This window comes from Xyrauchen texanus, chromosome 31 (assembly GCF_025860055.1).
Source record: "Xyrauchen texanus isolate HMW12.3.18 chromosome 31, RBS_HiC_50CHRs, whole genome shotgun sequence".
NCBI classification, from domain to species: Eukaryota; Metazoa; Chordata; class Actinopteri; order Cypriniformes; family Catostomidae; genus Xyrauchen; species Xyrauchen texanus.
The window spans coordinates 28,770,286-28,788,293 of NC_068306.1; the positions used below are offsets into that span (position 1 = coordinate 28,770,286).

Genomic DNA, 18,008 nt, shown 5'->3' on the forward strand with positions numbered 1-18,008 from the left:
GCAATTATGTTCCAAAGCTGCACAGTTAGACAAACAACTAATTCACATAGAAGCATCATATAGCTTTCACTTGAAATACATAATCTGTTATTTAATTATATCTGCAGCATAATTTTATTATATATGATTTCGTTTAATCCCTTAAATTAGAGTACTTTTTTTTATTATTATTATTATTATTTTTTTATTTAGCATCTGTCTACGTCTCAGCTCTTTCCTGTATTGTTTTCATAGTGTAGCACAATTTGGACCATTAATAGACTGTACACAGAGTCATATAGAGAGAGAGTTGCGACAACGGAAGTTCTAAATGCTTGATCGTCACGTGATTCACGTAGACTTCAGATAGTTCCAGGAAGTGCTTTGGCAGGCATTTCAAACTGTTAGAGTAGAGTGACAGAACTGCGGTTTCTGGTAATTAGTAGTCAATAAATGCATTTATTTTATATATTTATGTAACACACCGACATATGTATGTAGCATGAGTATGTTGTTACAGCGATGTTGTTTTTAAAAATCAAATCAGCTAATATTTGAGGATTAGTGTTAAGCTTACCGTTATTTGCCTCAACTTATTTCAGGCTAGGGTTTCTGTTGCCTTTTTATGTTACCTCATGTTCATTGTTTTCACTAATGTCATGGTAACTAATGTCATATTTATGACTTTTCAGATAGTACAGAGAAAGGCTGGTGACAGGTGATTTCCAGCTCGCACCGCACAATGGGCAGTGACGTGCGGTGATGTCTTAAAGAGGCTAGGCACTGAGTTATGAAAGCCAGATTACCTGATTTATTGTTTAAGCTAATAATACGTAATAACAGTGAACGTTACACACAAGCGCAGCATATCAAGAAATGTACAAATCAGGATGTGTATATCGTGTACTCACACTCTCTCTCTCTCTCTCTCTCTCACGCACACACACACACACGTGCGTAAACAGTGAACGTTATGCATTTATCAGATCCTTCAAAACCTCTCGGTTTTCCTTTACCTTTTCATTGTGGTAGGTTATATTCAGCTTCCTTTGCTCGTCAAGTGCAAGGTCGATCCGAGATTTTCCAAAGGTTTTCAGTGTAATTTGACACTGGATGTGAGCTGACGACTTTTCATGCTTGGTTAAAGCTGCGGGCAGGTTGTTCAAATCACAATATCCCGCTGAAGTCCAAACAGTCTGACTGGTTGAAAAAAGCAAGCAGGGATAGCAGTACAGCCGCTGATTGTTAGCGCAGCCACATAGCCAATCTTTTCTTACATACCAATCAGTTTGAAATGATCGAATAATTTTTGGGCCCCATCTAAGGCTGGCGTAGACCTCCCTCTTGCAATTAACTCCTATTTGGAATTAAAATCGAGCTTGGAAAAATATCTTAATTCCGTGATTACGGCTGGTGCTGTCATTTTGAATTTTGCGGGGATTAGGCATGTAAACTAGCTGTGGTGTAATGACGTTAGCTACGCAAATGTCCAGGAATATCTCGATTTTAATTGGTCCATGTCTGATACGTAACGGAGATGATTACGGGCATAACATATTTACGTCAAAAGGCACAGCAGATTTGTGCTTTTTGCCGTACGTGTTAAAGAATACAGGATCGAAGTGCGCATGCGCAACATGGGTTTTCCGCTTGTCGTCTGCAATGAATGGACCGTAAAAGCACTGCTTATTCTACCATTTGTTTTTAGTTGATTATGCGTAACTGCTACATTTGTCATCATAACGTCTAAACAATTGCAATAACACACATATTGCATATATAAATCACAAGAATAAAAAGTAAAAATATAAATACAAGTTTATTATTTAATAAACATTTTATTTTTGAATTTTGGCAGGGGAGGCAGTGCCTAGTTTGCCTACCCAGACCGCACGTCAGTGACAATGGGTCAATGAACTATTAACTATTATCAGCAGTTACGTAAATGTAAAATTTAGTGAAATGAAGCTTATTGTTTACAATTCTATATATAGTAAAATAATTATTTATGTATTATAAATATTATATATCTAATGTATAATTCTTACAATACTTATTCATATACACAATATATAAAGCTTTAAAACAACTTAAGCATACTCGTATATAAACTGCCATTCAAAAGTAATGAGGCTGAAAATTCAGCTTGGCATCACAGGAGTAAATTAAATTTTAAAATACTTTAAAATAGAAAACAGTTATTTTAAATTGTAATAACATATTACGATATTACTTTTTTTTTTTTTTATTCAAATAAATGCAATAACTATTTACAGCAATTCATGAATACATTTCTAATAAATTAAATAGCAAGCCAAGCATTTTGTATGTGTCCTTTCTTTCATGTTGTCGTTTTATAGTCTTCACCATGGTTTGCTGTGCTGCATAGGGATGCTCCAATCGCTCAGAGAAAGGTGTGCAAATGTATGGCTTCCCCACTGACATGGAGAGGAGAAAAAAATGGTTGGCTCAAGTCAGCAGGAGCAATCTAAATATAAATAAAAATTACAACAACAAAAAAATGTGAGGTATTTGCAAAGATTTTAACGTTATCCAGCTACAATCCTTGCCTAATCTGTTAGTTATCCGATAACATCCATTATCTCCTAATTTAATGAGTAATACTCAACTATAAGGTTTTAATTTACAAGTTATTTTTATTTAGATGTACTGATAATATACAGAATAAGATAATATTATTCTTTAAACGTCTCACCTTTTAAAAGTGCGTCGCAAACGGTTTGTTCTGATGCATCTCTTACGGTGTTTGCTCCACGAGCCGCCATTGCTGTAAAAAAAAACCGTTCCATTGGAGTCAATGGAGTTGTCGCAACTCTCTCTTTATATGGCTCTGACTGTACACTGCCAAACGAAGACTCCGGTTGGCTACATCCCAGATCTGTTAATTAAGCTGCTGTGTGAAATATATATTTTAATTAAGTTTTTTTTTTTTTTTTTTTTTTTATGGCTGTAAATGCCTGTTTTTAACAGCCGATAGCTTTACAGTATTTTAAGTAGTGTTCGCGACAGAATTTAAACCTGGAATATTTACCTTGTAACTACAATTTTGCCCATTCTTTGAGTACTCGGAAAAATCAACGCTTATGAAGTGTTAGTGGTTTCACTGGTGAGACGGTGTGCTACCTTACATAGTATGTGTTGGAGAGAGAGATTGTTTTGATTGATTAGGTGCTTTTCAACTATCAAATCTGAGATTCTGACGTATTTGGAGTTTTTGTATTTATCTTAACTTTTTTGGGACGGCTTCATGTCAGAATTGCTTATAATATTCAAAAGGAAAATAATGCTGTCAGTATCTGATGCTGGTATTTATGAATGATTCATTGTTTATTGTCCACAGTAGAACTTTTATTTTGGAAGCTCTAGTGCATTTTAATGTTTTTTTTGTTGGTATTATTGATGGAAAAAGAACCTGATCTGATCACAGAGACCGTTTGAGAAGTACAGCTTGTATTTATTGCACTTTTGTGATTTGGGTGTGCTGTATTTAATTTTTCTTGTGAGACATCTGAAAGCTGTGAATGTTATCATCAACACTGTACTGTCAACCAGAATTGTAAACATTATCACCAGCACAAGAATATGTTTAGTAGTTTCTCAACAAATATATATAAAAACGTTTCATTTAATATTTATAATGTTTTGTTTGTATTTTTGAGTATGATCATTATATTCCTATAGATCCATGTTCAGATGTCATAAAGCCAATCAAATTTCTTTGCTTACTCATTACAGCTCATCTTCTTTAAATATACAGGTATGAGGAAAATTACTGACAGTATAAACACTCAGTTCATTCAAGTTGCCAACAGACACATGGCAAACACTCACAAGACCTATTGCTCTTCATGTTTCAGTTCAGTTCAAGTTTTCAGTATTTTTCAGCACACATTAGTAGTTGTTGTCACTGCAGTTAATATGTGCAAGCTCATCCATTTACAAGACATTTAAAGTAACTAAAAGAATATACTAAAAGAAGTATATAAGAATAAAGATTGATTAATGTAGTGTGAGAAGTACAGTATGCAGGCATGTATAACTGGATGTTCACACAGGAAATGTGTCCCATTGTGCCATTTTTTTTTATTATTATTATAATAATTTCATGATCACGCCGGAAAGACCGAAGCTAGTTCTCACAAATCTGAATAAATATATGAGTTTAAGTAAAAAATAATCCAACTATACAATTGTGCGGTTTTTGGAGTGACTTATTTGCCCTAGGTATAAATAGCACCTGCCACACAGAGCGGCTATTTGCACTCCAATAGTCAAGTGGAAACACAGAAAGACTAACTGCACATCTAGTGTCACTGCATTGGTGTGGGATGTTAGGATGGTATATGCTTTTTTTCATGTGGATGACCCGGGATAAAATCTGACTTTTTAGTCTTTCTAAGGGGTTCCACCTTTTCCCCTGATCCTGTTTCCGGTCTCCACTCTTAATATGTTCTTTAATACTACTTAATAAATAAAAAATAATGCAAAGGTTGATTACCTTGCAGTGATTTGGTCATGTTGTCAGTCGGGCAGTTGAGAGAAATGTTTGAGCCAGGTAAAATAAACAATGGTTGTACAACCCCAACTCCAAAAAAGTTGGGACAGTTTGAAAAATGCTAATAAAAAAAAAGGAGTGATTTGTAAATTATATTCATCCTTTGCTATATTTAACGCACTACAACTGCACATTATATGATGTTTTACCTTATTTTTTTAATATAATTCAACAAATATAATTTAATTGTTTGTTTGTTTTTTAATGTACAGTAATTTCAAATCAGATGATTGCAAGATGATCAGATGACAGTCGAGTGTTTATCACTGTGTATCATCACCATTTCTTCTAATAACATTAATTTAGGCACTGAAGACACAAATTTGTTAAGTTTAAAAAAGGGAATTTCCCCCATCCCCAATGTTCATGATATCTATTACAGATGAATGATGTTTTTTGAGACTGTGATGTCTGAGGGATCAGAGATCATCTCATTCAGGAGTGGTTTTCGTCTTGCCCTTCACGCACCAAGATTTGACCAGATGTGATATGTCCAAAATGCTGTTTGGGGAGAATTGTTTTCAAAGTGCTGGATTATTTGCTGAAGCCTCTGTTCACAAATTGACAAGTCTCGAATGATCCTTCCTCTTGAAGGACTAGGCTGTGTTGGGAGGCTCCTTATATACTATGACACGATTGCCTCACAGCACCCATCCGGTAAAATACGGGATCGTCCCGTATTTAAAGATAAAATGATGTGTCCCATATCGAATCGATACGGAAAGTGATTTGTCCCGTATTTAAGATGGCCAGATGGTGTTTTACAGAATCACAAATTACACATGTTAAAAATACATTCTCTGAAAAACCTAAATATCTTATGCTGTGTAGTTTCTAACACAAGATAAATAAAATGTATCTTATTTTATAGAATTGTTTTTATATTTTTACAGGAAAACAATACAAAAATTATTATGAAGAATATGATTTTTGCCCTAATATCAAAGGTTTTACTAGAAAAAAAGAAATTATGTTCCAACGTGAATTTTCTTGATAAAAAATATTATCGTTCCTGGTAACATGTGCATGTAAAATGGCTAGAAAATAGCATTTTAGCTTAGCGTAGAGCTGACAATTTACACAAGGTTTATTTCTATTTCTTCTGCTCCAAACTTACTTCAAACTTATTTCTCTGTCTGCATGTTTGAATATGACACATCATAATGACTACAGACCTGTCGCCCTGACATCTGTGGCCATGAAGTCATTTGAGAGACTGGTGTTGGCCCACCTGAAGGACATCACTGGACCCTTTCTGGACCCCCTTTAATTTGCTTATTGAGCAAACAGGTCTGTGGATGATGCAGTCAACATGGGTTTGCATCACATCCTGCAACATCTGGACAGACCGGGGACATACGTAAGGATCCTTTTTGTGGACTTTCAACACAGTCATACCAGATATACTCCGGACTAAGTTAAACCAACTCCCTGTTCCAACCTCTACCTGTCAGTGGATTACCAGCTTTCCGACGGACAGGCAGCAGCTTGTGAGGCAGGGAAAATTAACTTCCACCACCTGTACCATCAGCACTGGTGCCCCCCAGGGATGTGTGCTCTCCCCACTACTCTTATCCCTCTACACCAATTACTGCACCACCAAGGACCCCTCTGTCAGGCTCCTGAAGTTTTCAAACGACACCACTGTCATCGGCCTTATCCGAGATGATGATGAGTCTGCATATAGAAAGGAGGTTGAAAGGCTGGCTTTCTGGTGCAGTCAAAACAATCTGGAGTTGAACACGCTCAAAACAGTGGAGATGATTGTGGACTTTAGGAGGAACACCCCAACATTGTCCCCCTCACCATTCTAAACAGCACTGTGGCAGCAGTGGAGTCATTCAGGTTCCTGGGCACTACCATCTCACAGGACCTGAAGTGGGAGATACACATTGACTCCATTGTGAAAAAGGCCCAGCAGAGGTTGTACTTCCTTCGCCAGCTGAGGAAGTTCAACCTGCCACCAGTGCTGCTGAAACAGTTCTACTCAGCAGTCATTGAGTCTGTCCGCTGCACTTCAATAACTGTCTGGTTTGGTGCAGCTACGAAATCAGACATCAGATGACTTCAGAGGACAGTTTGGTCTGCTGAGAGGATTATTGGTTGCCCCCTGCCCCCCCTTCAAGAACTATACACTTCCAGAGTGAAGAAAAAGGCTGTAAAAATCACTCTGGACCCCACTCACCCAGCCCACTACCTTTTTCAACAGTTGCCTTCTGGCCGGCGCGTCAGAGCTCTGAACACCAGAACCGTCAGACACAGGAACAGTTTTTTCCCTCAGGCCATCCATCTAATGAACAATTAAATTGCCCCATTGAGCAATAATGATGTGCAATACACAGTTTAATTTTAATTTAAATTTATATTATCCAACATATCCACTTCTGCCATTACTTATATTGCTCTGTACATAATATACTGTTTTTTGTTCTTTATATACAGATTGTATTAGATTTGCACTACGTGTGTGTATGTGGGTATGTATGAAGGTGAGTGTATGTAAGTATATGTATAGTTATTTATTTTGTGTTCTTTTTTGTTTTTAATTACCTATGTCTTGCTGCTGTTTTTGGTATTGTTTGTATTGTTGTTGACTGGAAGCTCCTGTCACCAAGACAAATTCCTTGTATGTGTAAGCATAATTGACAATAAAGCTGATTCTGATTCTGATTCTGATAAGAAAGTGTTTCACCGCTGTTCAAATGCACTTTGGATCGCATAATTTATATGTATACATTTTTCCATCTGAAATGACTAAAGATTAAATTAAACAAATGACAATAAGATGCAAAGTAATCTATTCAGTAATCAAAATATTTTTTGAATGTAACTTTATTCGAAATACCAATGATTTAAATTGTAACTGTAGTGGAATACAGTTACTTATATTTTGTATTTTAAATACATATTCCCATTACATGTATTTCGAAACTCCCCAACCCTGGATATGAGTTTGAAAATGTGCCTATGGTGGGTAAGGGACCATCTGCAAAGTCCACAAATGGTGCTAAAACTGTGAATTTTGTTTCTATTATAAATGTTCAATAAGATCAAACAATGTATAAATACAATCACTGAATATAAGTACAAGTTCAGGTGAAGGAAGTAAAAAGAAATATGTATAAACAAACCGAAATGTATACATAATTAAGATAAAGGAGACAAATAATCGAAAAGATAAAAATAAATATATTTTCAGTATATAATTTTTTTTAAATAATTTTGTATAAATTGTATTTTTATTTATTTATTTTTTAGATATAAATCAGGGGTAAGGACATTTCTAATTTCAGCATATAATATACAATTTTTATTAATAATGCATATTAACTCAACGCATTTATTGCTAAAATTGTGGAGAATGTGGTTAGGGGCTGTGATTCCCAAGGTAAAACATCATATAGGCTAATGTTTAGTTGTGTTTTAAATCTAGTGGTGAATATAATTTACAAATCACTTCTTTTTGTTTTTAATAGCATTTTTCATACTGTCCCAACTTTTTTCGAAACTAGGGTTGTACTATAGTAGTATAGTAGTAAATATGTCTTTTTGCAGAAGCTATAGTTTTCATGCAGTTAACCATGGTGTTAATACAGTAATATGCTGTTATTATAGTAACCATGTTTTATATTGAGGACAGTTACTATACATTTTATTACAAAATACCATGGTGATACTATGGTTGGTTACTGTAGTAAATTAATGGTTAATTTTTGTAAGGTAAGGGTTAGGTTTAATGCTAGGGGTGGGCCTAGGGTGTCTGTGGGACTCTAAATAAATACAATAAATATGAGTGATGTGATGCCCATATACTGTATGACAGTTTTTCATTAGGAGTGCATACAGTGCAAAAGTCATAGGTACATAAGATGTTTAACAAAAACATTTGTCTTAAGATGGTTATTTATATCTTCAGCTTAAGTGTGTCAATAGGAAATATAAATATTAGACTCCCTAATATTAATTTTACAAATAGAAAAGATTAGAATAGAAGAACAGGGAGCCCTGCAACAGATGTCATGGCCCCCACAAAGCCCCCCACGGAACATCGTGCCAGTCTGAGATTACATATAGAGATATAAGAAATTGAGACAGCCTAAAGACGTAGACGAACTGTGGCGAATTATCCAAGAAGCTTGGACCATCCTATCTGCCAACAACCAAAAAAAACTGTGCCCATGTGTACCTAGGAGATTTGGTGCTGTTTTAAAGGCAAAGGTGGCCACACCAAATATTGATTGAGCTCTTTTATTGTTTACTGGCTTTGTATGACATTATGTGATAAATGAAAACTATTTATGTCATTATTTTTGAAGACATCCTCACTATGCAACATTTTTCACAAGTGCCATATATCAAAACTACTGACACATATAATATATATAATGTAGGCCTATATATTTTTTTGTATTGCAGATAACTGAAAGGCTTTAATTTTGGCGGGTGTTTTCCCACAGTCATTCCGCGGAACCGGAAGCAGTGCTGCGTGTGTTAGTGTTTAGAGTCGCTGATCAGCCTGCACAAGTGCACAGCGGCTTCAACATCCACATTTAACCAGCAGACTCTTGCCAGGTAGCCATTCATCTCACATAAACGTAAAATTTCGTCGTTAAGACCTCTGTGTAATCGCGTTCTATTCGCTGGCGTGCAAATGCTGTTAGTTTGTGTCTTTGGCGACAGTTGAGTAGCAGAAGCTAACATGTGAGCTAATAACAACAGGATCCTCCAAAACATTATTAATTTTACTATCTTAACACTCGGAACTCCCTCTTTTATGAGCAATTAACATGTTTCATGTGCTCTCATTTTGTGTGTTCTTAAAAAGCTGTAAGAGAGCTGCTCGGCTAGTCATCTGTTAGCTTAGTATTAAGCATTTTAATAATTCATTAAAATAATTGTATACATTTCAAATTATTTTAGAATTTTCACGCCCACGTGCTTCAGTCCTTTCTAAATGCCCTGAAATTCGATTAGAATCAAGCTGCTTTGCTAGTTATTTGTTTGGGTCTTGAAACATTGTGCATACTGTCCTGATGTATTTTAACATTTTATTTTTTATTGATTTATTATTAACATTTCATTACTGTTCATCTACTTTTTCCATATTTCCATTACCATTAATTTAGTTTAAATGTAACTCGACTTGCTTGTGTCTCTTAAACTATACAAACTATGTGCTGCTCTTGTCTGTAGAGTTTCTTTCACCTGTGAGAGCTTCAGGATCGCCGGGATACTCGATTAGTTCCTCAAACTTCATCATCACCATGCCAGCCGCACTTGCAGATACCAGTCAGATTATCTGCGAGGTCTGGGCCAGCAATGTGGAGGAGGAAATGAGGAAGATACGACAGATTATTCAAAACTACAACTACATAGCTATGGTGTGTGCACCTGTTTTGATGTATACATTGATTCCCATTAATAACACATTATGTGGCACACCTTTCACTGTTTATGGTGGTAAAGAAAAAGCACAGCAACAATTGTGTTTGCAAATAATGCACTTGTAACACTGCACAAAGGAAGTCTATGGGGCAAGGCATTGCAGCTGAATAACGCCTGATTCCGACACACTCCGTAAACGGGGCATGAGCAATGCGATCGCATTGGGCTTTTACATGGGCCCTGTTATTCTGTGGCTGTGTACAGAATGTATTTTTTTAACCTCTGGGTTCCAATGGCAAATGTTGTATTTAAAGGCCATAAATTATTTTTTGAGAGGCGTAATTGATAAGTAAAACTAATTGGGTCTTCGTGAAATCGTACATGAGTAGGACCACATGTAGAGTACATAATGTAAATAATTACCATACAGTGGTATTGGGTGCTCAATCGTTTGCATTCAGTCAGAGAACAGAAACTACTGTGTCTCTTCATTGAGAATTTGCATCCAGCCAGACAGCTCATAAATTATTGAATAATTAAAATTAAATGACATTTCTTTGTTAAAATACCTGTCAAAACCGTTTTAGGTACTTTTAACAACAAAGGCATGACAAGCCTAATTTAATGCACAAATCTGCTGAATCTACTGCATCACACACATGTTCCTTTTATAATAAATGCTGAGGGTTGTTCAGCACTTCATTATTCTGTAGCTCCACAATCAGTCGGGTATCATCCAGTGTTGTGGCCTTGCAAATCCGAATGAGGTCAATTGTTGCTTCAGTGACAACGGTCTCATTCGCATATGTTTATCAGCGTACATGGTCGTGAATGGTTAGTGTGTTAAAACCTATACTATATTCCTACATAAACAGGAAAAAGTCCTGCAGTTTATTTATTCTTTTTGCTTTTGCATCTTTTCTGTAATCTCCTGACACCCACTTGGCTCATTGTGTGGACAAAAAAATATATATTTTTCTAAATATCTTTTGTGTTAAGTCATACAAGCTTAGAGTAACATGAGGGTTAGAAAATTATGGCAGAATGTTAATTTTTAGGTGAACTATCCCTTTAAACCCTCTGGAATGCCTTGCCCCCATAGTTTTCCAGCCTTTTTCATTTATATATTGATTGAATAATTTTTTTTTGTTGCATTGAGCCTTTTGCATAAAGCTGTCCACTTATATAGTGTTTCTTCAATACATCAGGACACTGAGTTTCCTGGAGTGGTGGTCCGTCCCATTGGAGAGTTTCGCAGTACTGTTGATTATCAATACCAGCTCCTGCGGTGCAACGTGGACCTTTTAAAAATCATCCAGCTGGGCTTGACGTTTATGAATGAAGATGGAGACTACCTACCAGGAACCACAACATGGCAGTTCAACTTCAAATTTAATCTGACGTTGGTGTCCAGCATTAAAATCTTAATAATTAATCTTAAAGGGATAGTTCGCCCAAAAATAGTCATTCTCTCATCATTTACTTACCCTAAATGATGATTAGTCAATTGAGAGGGTGAACTATCCCTTTACTGATCTATTGGTGACCCACCATAGTAAAATGTTTGAGAGGTTTGACTTGATTTCCTCTATAGCTCTTTAAACTAGAAAATTCTCACTTGAATTCGAATGGGTCACATCATCGCACTTATCGCACAGTAGAAATATCGCATTGCAAATGAGAAGCTTATAGTGCGCATAAAGCGCTTAACATGAGATTATCATTATATTTGCTTTGGCAGCCCTAAATTTCACTTGGGTGGTTGCAATTTTAAATTGGGAGAGCCATGTTCTTTCCCTGTTATCAGTGACCCAGTCCGAATAGACCTATGACCCACCAGTTAAGAACCAATGACCTGAGGCAAACATCACTATTGCTCATACTTAAGGCTCTCTAAACTTCTTACCATGAGCACTCAAATTCGGCTTGGAACTCATCCTGCTCTGTTTGTGCTACCTGAAATCATGCTGCTTGTTGTGGATACTTGTACTTTTCTAATCATATAACTTGGCAATATTTGCCAGGCGGATGATAAAATGGGTGAAAAAAAACTTGCTTCGAGTTAGGGAGGGACCTCAGCCAATTCTAGGGACTTGAGGGTGGGCTGTCTTGATTTAGGCTTGTAAATGTGCATCCAAAACTGTGTAATACCACCCGGACAGCCACCGAAAATGTAAAAATCAGAATTTATTTTTAATTTGTCAATACTTTATAAGATACTGCATTGTGATAATTCCGAGTAGACAAAATACAAGTTGTTTGTCGCTGTGTTTTACAGAGAGGACATGTACTCACAGGACTCAATAGATCTCCTGCAGAACTCTGGGCTGCAGTTTAAGAAGCATGAGGAGGAGGGCATCGACGCACTCTACTTTGCAGAGCTCCTGATGACATCGGGCCTAGTGCTTTGTGAAAATGTCAAGTGGCTCTCTTTTCACAGGTAACAAACAACAACAAGTTTGTCTAGACAAACTTTAATGTTGGCATTTCTGAGTGTTTAAACTAATAAAAAAAGGCCAGAGATATTTCAAGCAGATTAAAGACATTGTTTAAATTTTTTGACAGTTGGAGTTTGAATAGTCTTGGCCCGTTGGGACATTCATTTAATGCAAGTCTGGGTTTTTGAGGAAATATGATTGCCCACTGTGCAAAAAGCAAATAAAAAACATAATATCAGTTATAGAAGTCATAGCACACTAAAGGCTAATTTATACTCCCCAGGCAAACAGGTTTCATTTAGTTTGCCTACAAATGGTGATGAAATGCAGTGATGTTTTTGTTTAGCCAATGTGTGTATTTGGTGATATTTCTCCTGTTCGCACACATCTCTGAAATTCTTGACCTAGGAAAACTCAGCTGGTCAATGAGTGTTAATTGGTTAAAACTAATTAATTAGAACTTTGAAGCCTGTCTTTCAGAGATTGTGAAGAGATTTATATAATTTGCATCACAAACTCCACAAAGACAGCATGCCATGACGAATGTGTGGAGAGAGATTGGAGTTATGAACTCAATAACTTGTCGCTAAAAGTGGAAGGGGCTTTGTGATAAGTTTGTTAATGCAAAGTGATACAGTGCTAAAAGTGTTCAATCCACAGAGAGAAAAACCTGCATTATTGGCATTACTTGCATTGCTGAAGTAGGCATGTTAAACACCATGACATCACCCTCAATAAACAAACTTTAAATCGATGGTTTGTGTAATGTAAATGCCGGCTTCTCTCGCCTAGGGTGCTTCAGTTCGTCCAGGTGAAAAAAAAGTATGTCTTTTTGCATAGTATAAATAAAGCTAAAGTCAGAACAGTCTGAAGGTCTATGCCAAGTTTGGAGGATGTAGCTTGAAAGCTCTAGGAGTTGCAATCAGAAGTTTTGGTCTTGGTTTAAGGATTTTGAAAAGACCCTGAATGATATTTGTAGTATAACAATAAGATGGCTTTAAGTCAGGATAATAATAAACCCATAAATCATTACCATTGTTGACTGCCATATGTAAGAATACTGACATTATTTGACCGCCCACTTAAAGTCAAAATGAAAGTTTTGTTACATTTAAGCTGAGATCTATTAGCTTCAGAGTCATCTATATGATAGTGTATTCCTTAATGTTGACCCAGTTTGCTCTCAGCAGTTATTTTTATATTTTATGTTTATTACATTTTATATTTGCACTTTCTCTTCCGGCTAAAAAGATCCAGGACATTTCATGACATCACAACGAGGTTGAGAAACCTTGTCTAATCAAATGCTTTATAGACTGAAAACACAATCTCCCTGTATCTGTTCAGCGCACCTGTCTGTTTTCTAACTGCTGCTGATGGTGCCTTGCAGGACAATTCGTCGTTCCAAACAGAATTACCAATAAGAAGTGAGTTCCAATTGACTTGTCAACTTTCAGCCATCTTAAGCTCTCACAGTGGAGACTAATTGTCTTTGAAGGGAAAAGAGCACAACAATCTGGTTCCAAAAATCTAATAAATTTTTTCTGCATACGAAGGCCGTGTGTCCACCAAAGCATTTTTCCCCAAGACCAGCATATTTTTTTCAATTGTTTGCAATGGGAACGGCGCTTATTTAAAAAAAATCCAGCAGCGTGAATAGGTGCTGAGCATCTGTTCCACACTGCGTGCTTGCAGTTATTTGTCTGGTTGCCGAGAGTTGAAAAATTTAAAACTTTGGGTAAAACGCAACACTCGTCACTGTCACTTTTTGAGCCGTCCAATCACAGTGGAGGAGGGGTGGGACAAATACCTCTCCGACCAACCGTCACATCCTACTTGGACAATGACTGAACAACAATGGAGAAGTTTGCTGGTCTCTGAGTATTCATGTCTGTACCAGATGACATTCCTGGACTATCACAATATTAATATGAAAAAAAATAATGCTTCAGCATTCCCTTCATCCAGAGCAAGGGCCAGAGCAAGTACTCTTCCTTGTGCCGACATTTTTACATTCAGTTCTTGTTGATAATACAAACCATCTACGAAATTAGGTACTTGCAACACATTACTTCTGGATGTTCCAAATCATAGCAACCAAAAGATCTCAGCTGAAAAAACGCAGTGCCTCCAAAGCTCTCAAGCGCTCATTTTCAGCAGGGAAAAAACGCTTTGGTGGACACACAACCTAATTGATTTTTAACCATAACATATAAACCTTTAAATACATACCGTGAGCCCATGTGACTCTACCCTCCCTAGCAACCGGGCCAATTTGGTTGCTTAGGAGACATGGCTGGAGTCACTCAGCACACACTGGATCAAACTTGTGACTCCAGGGCTGGTAGTCAGCATCAATACTCGCTGAGCTATCCAGGCCCCACATTCTGAGCATTACTGACATTGTCTTGACATTATTTACATTGTACTACATCAGTTCCCACTTTTGTGAAATGTGCCCATGTAGCACTTGTTTCCCGTGACATGACTCAGACTAACAGTTTAACACCTGCAGCAAATAACGTGAGGTGACTACTGTCAGATTTATGAAAATAATGGAAAACGAGTGATTTTTCTTACCCAATTAGCATATTTGTTTTTTACTTTTCAGTAAATTTGGTCCGATTTCTCTGTAAATAAAACGCATCTAATTTTGAATATGCTTTTCAAGAAAAGTTATCAAAAAATCTTGTTTTCCAGTAAAAAATATCTAAATATTCTTAAAACAAGACAATGCTACTAATTAATGAGTTTTTGCAGTGTTCATTTGTATTGGACTTGCACTATGGCTCCGGCCTCTTTATTCTCCGCATCCATCTCGTATAAAGTGCTATGTACATATACCAAATATGTATGAAATGATTGATATCAATGTATATTCATTTTAACTTCAACAGTTGCCTCAAAAGCAGGTTGTAGTACTTAAAGTCTGTGATGTGCTGTGTTTGTCGGCTAGTTATGTAGTAATGTGGTCCAATACAGCATAGTTCGGATATGGTATTGAGATCGGTTTAATGTTTTACCGGCTGAACCTCAGCTCTTAATCACCCCTCATTTTGGTCATGGGTAAGGTGTTTGTGTGGCTTTGCCAGGGAGGGCTCGTTTGAGATGTAACACCCCAACTTCCTTTTTAAGTAGGAAATACGTCAACACTGCAAAGAAGGTTGCCATTGTCATATCACGTCAAGGCGACTTTAAACTGGAAGACTGTCAGACCAACATTTAAATTGACCAGTTTTTATGTGCTGTTCAATAGGGGTTTACCTGAAATGGTACAACTTACCACATGTAATATAGGGTCATTTAAAGGTTTTAATTTTCTTTTTTTTTTGTGTGTCTTCATTAGTGGATATGATTTTGGCTACCTGGTGAAGCTGCTCACAGACTCTCGACTTCCTGAAGAGGAACACGAGTTCTTTCAGATCTTAAATCTCTTCTTCCCTGCCATCTATGATGTCAAGTATCTTATGAAGAGTTGCAAAAACCTCAAGGTAATGAGGGGGTGTGCAAGATGCTCTTTTTAGAATTCTCTCACAGTTGTCAGAGACTTGCTACTTATTAGTATAGGGCCACCAGTTTCTATTGGATATAACTATCTACTCTGTCCTAGGCAACCTGTAGTAAGTCCTGTTGACATGTATTGGATTGCGATCAGTAAAAGTGTTTATTTTTTGTTTCGTTTTTTTTGCTTCGTGTTAAGGGGGGACTTCAGGAAGTGGCGGACCAACTGGAACTGAAGAGGATCGGCAGGCAGCATCAAGCCGGCTCAGACTCGCTGCTCACTGGAATGGCGTTCTTCCGCATGAAAGAGGTTAGTATTTACTTCATGGGGTTGTTGGGATTTTAGCTGGTGAGTCTGAACCCACCTGTTTGGGGAACTCCAACTTTATGCTGGAGAACTCACTTTTTATGTTCATGTTCACACTAAACGCAACTACAGTGGAATGAATTGGCAACAGAATGTCTATTCACATAAAGAGGGAAACGCAGGGAAAGTGCTCCAGTCATTCACATGCTTTAATACAAGATAAAACTCACTCACTTTAATGCAACATCCCCTCTGACAATAAAGATTTCACTCAATAATACAGATAGCACACGTTTAGTGCAAAATACAACCCAAGTTACACTTAACAGATTTCACGTGTTTCTTCAACATCACAGCCTGCAACTCACATACTGCTATGGCTTTTTAAACTTAAAAAAAAAAAACAAGGCTGTCAAAGGTAATGCTGTTTGAGAGAATGGTGAAAATCAGCCGTTAGAGAACATTTTTAATTTAAAGTCGACATAAAATAGCTTTTGCAACCCAATGTATTCAAGTGGAAATATTCAATGAGTTAAAAAAAAATGTATGGCTGGACTTGGAAACTGATTGAATCATGCAAAGTGAATGTTTAAAAAAATAAATTAATAAAAAACTAAAATTTATTTGTGGTCAGTTTTAGTTTATGGAGTCATAAACATTTTACTTTAATTTCGGTTGTCCAATTGTTATTTTTCTTTTAACAGAATGTTTTCATTTATTTTATGATTGTAACATGTTCTCTTGCATAACTTTCTGAATTTGATTTGCTAAAAATCTGTTCTTTCTGCAGCTGTTTTTCGAAGACAACATTGATGATGCCAAGTATTGTGGGCGGCTGTACGGTCTGGGATCAGGTTCCACTCAAAGTCAGAACGGGATCTCTAGCTCCTCACAGGAGGAAACCAACAACAAGCACTGACCAAATGAGCAATCGACAGCGATGATGCACTTGTTTTAATCCCACCGCTCCGATATTTTCGTTCCTGTTTCTTACAAAGATGATTTCCAATGATTCATGCATTCTAATGGGACATTGGGAAATGCCTAAAAGCTATATCTTGGATTCTGTTCTGCTCGGTAGTCCATCACACTGCAATGTTCCAGGACTACAGAGATGTTCCTGTTACTCTCATCTGCAGCTTTTGAAAATATTTTATCTTTTGTTTTACAGTATTAAAACACAATGTTTTAAGCATGGGACCAGCGCTTGTTTATCTTCCTGTTAATTGGCATTTTAAAATGCTCACCAGCAGTCAGCAGAATCCTTTTTAGAAATGTTTTGATATTTTCTAGAAAGGCTTATGATTTATTCGTCTGTACAATTATACAAAATGCCCATTTAATGCTGGAACACTGTATGATTGTAAGGATTGCATTTTAAAATGTGCTGGCAAGTGTGTATATTAAAATATAAACTTTCAAAACACTCTTGGCATTTGGTTTTCTATAAGGGATGTTTTAAATCCCATTTTTGGGGCATCTTTGGGAACAAAAGCGAACTGGTCCTGTGTTTTTAAACTGTTGGTCATAAAATCTTGACTGTTTGTCGTACTTATTGTTTTTATTGCATTTGTTGTGTATTAAAATATTTTCTATCGCTGAAGTGTAATAGTTGTCTCATGTCTATTTACAAGGCATGTCCTTTTTAATGTTGTGTCATACATTTCGTAAAAAGACAATATAAAAAATCAGGTTAGTGTGCTGATTATAAAGACAGTGATGTTTTACAATAAAATAACCAATTTTATAAGCATTTTTTTTTTGCACTTGGGGGACCAATTAAACAATTTACAATATAAAATCTTAGGCCAGTTAATCCTAA

General features: G+C 36.5%; 1 protein-coding gene across 1 annotated transcript; it reads left to right on the forward strand.

The window, feature by feature from the left end:
• Nucleotides 1–9,025: 9,025 nt before the first annotated feature.
• LOC127624631 (CCR4-NOT transcription complex subunit 8-like) lies at nucleotides 9,026–17,810 on the forward strand. The gene is made up of 7 exons (XM_052099436.1): nucleotides 9,026–9,127; nucleotides 9,749–9,936; nucleotides 11,149–11,342; nucleotides 12,219–12,380; nucleotides 15,725–15,869; nucleotides 16,079–16,189; nucleotides 16,977–17,810. The coding sequence occupies exons 2-7, from the start codon at nucleotides 9,820–9,822 to the stop codon at nucleotides 17,103–17,105; spliced, it is 858 nt and encodes a 285-aa protein (XP_051955396.1). The 5' UTR covers nucleotides 9,026–9,127; nucleotides 9,749–9,819; the 3' UTR covers nucleotides 17,106–17,810.
• The last annotated feature ends 198 nt before the right edge of the window (nucleotides 17,811–18,008 follow it).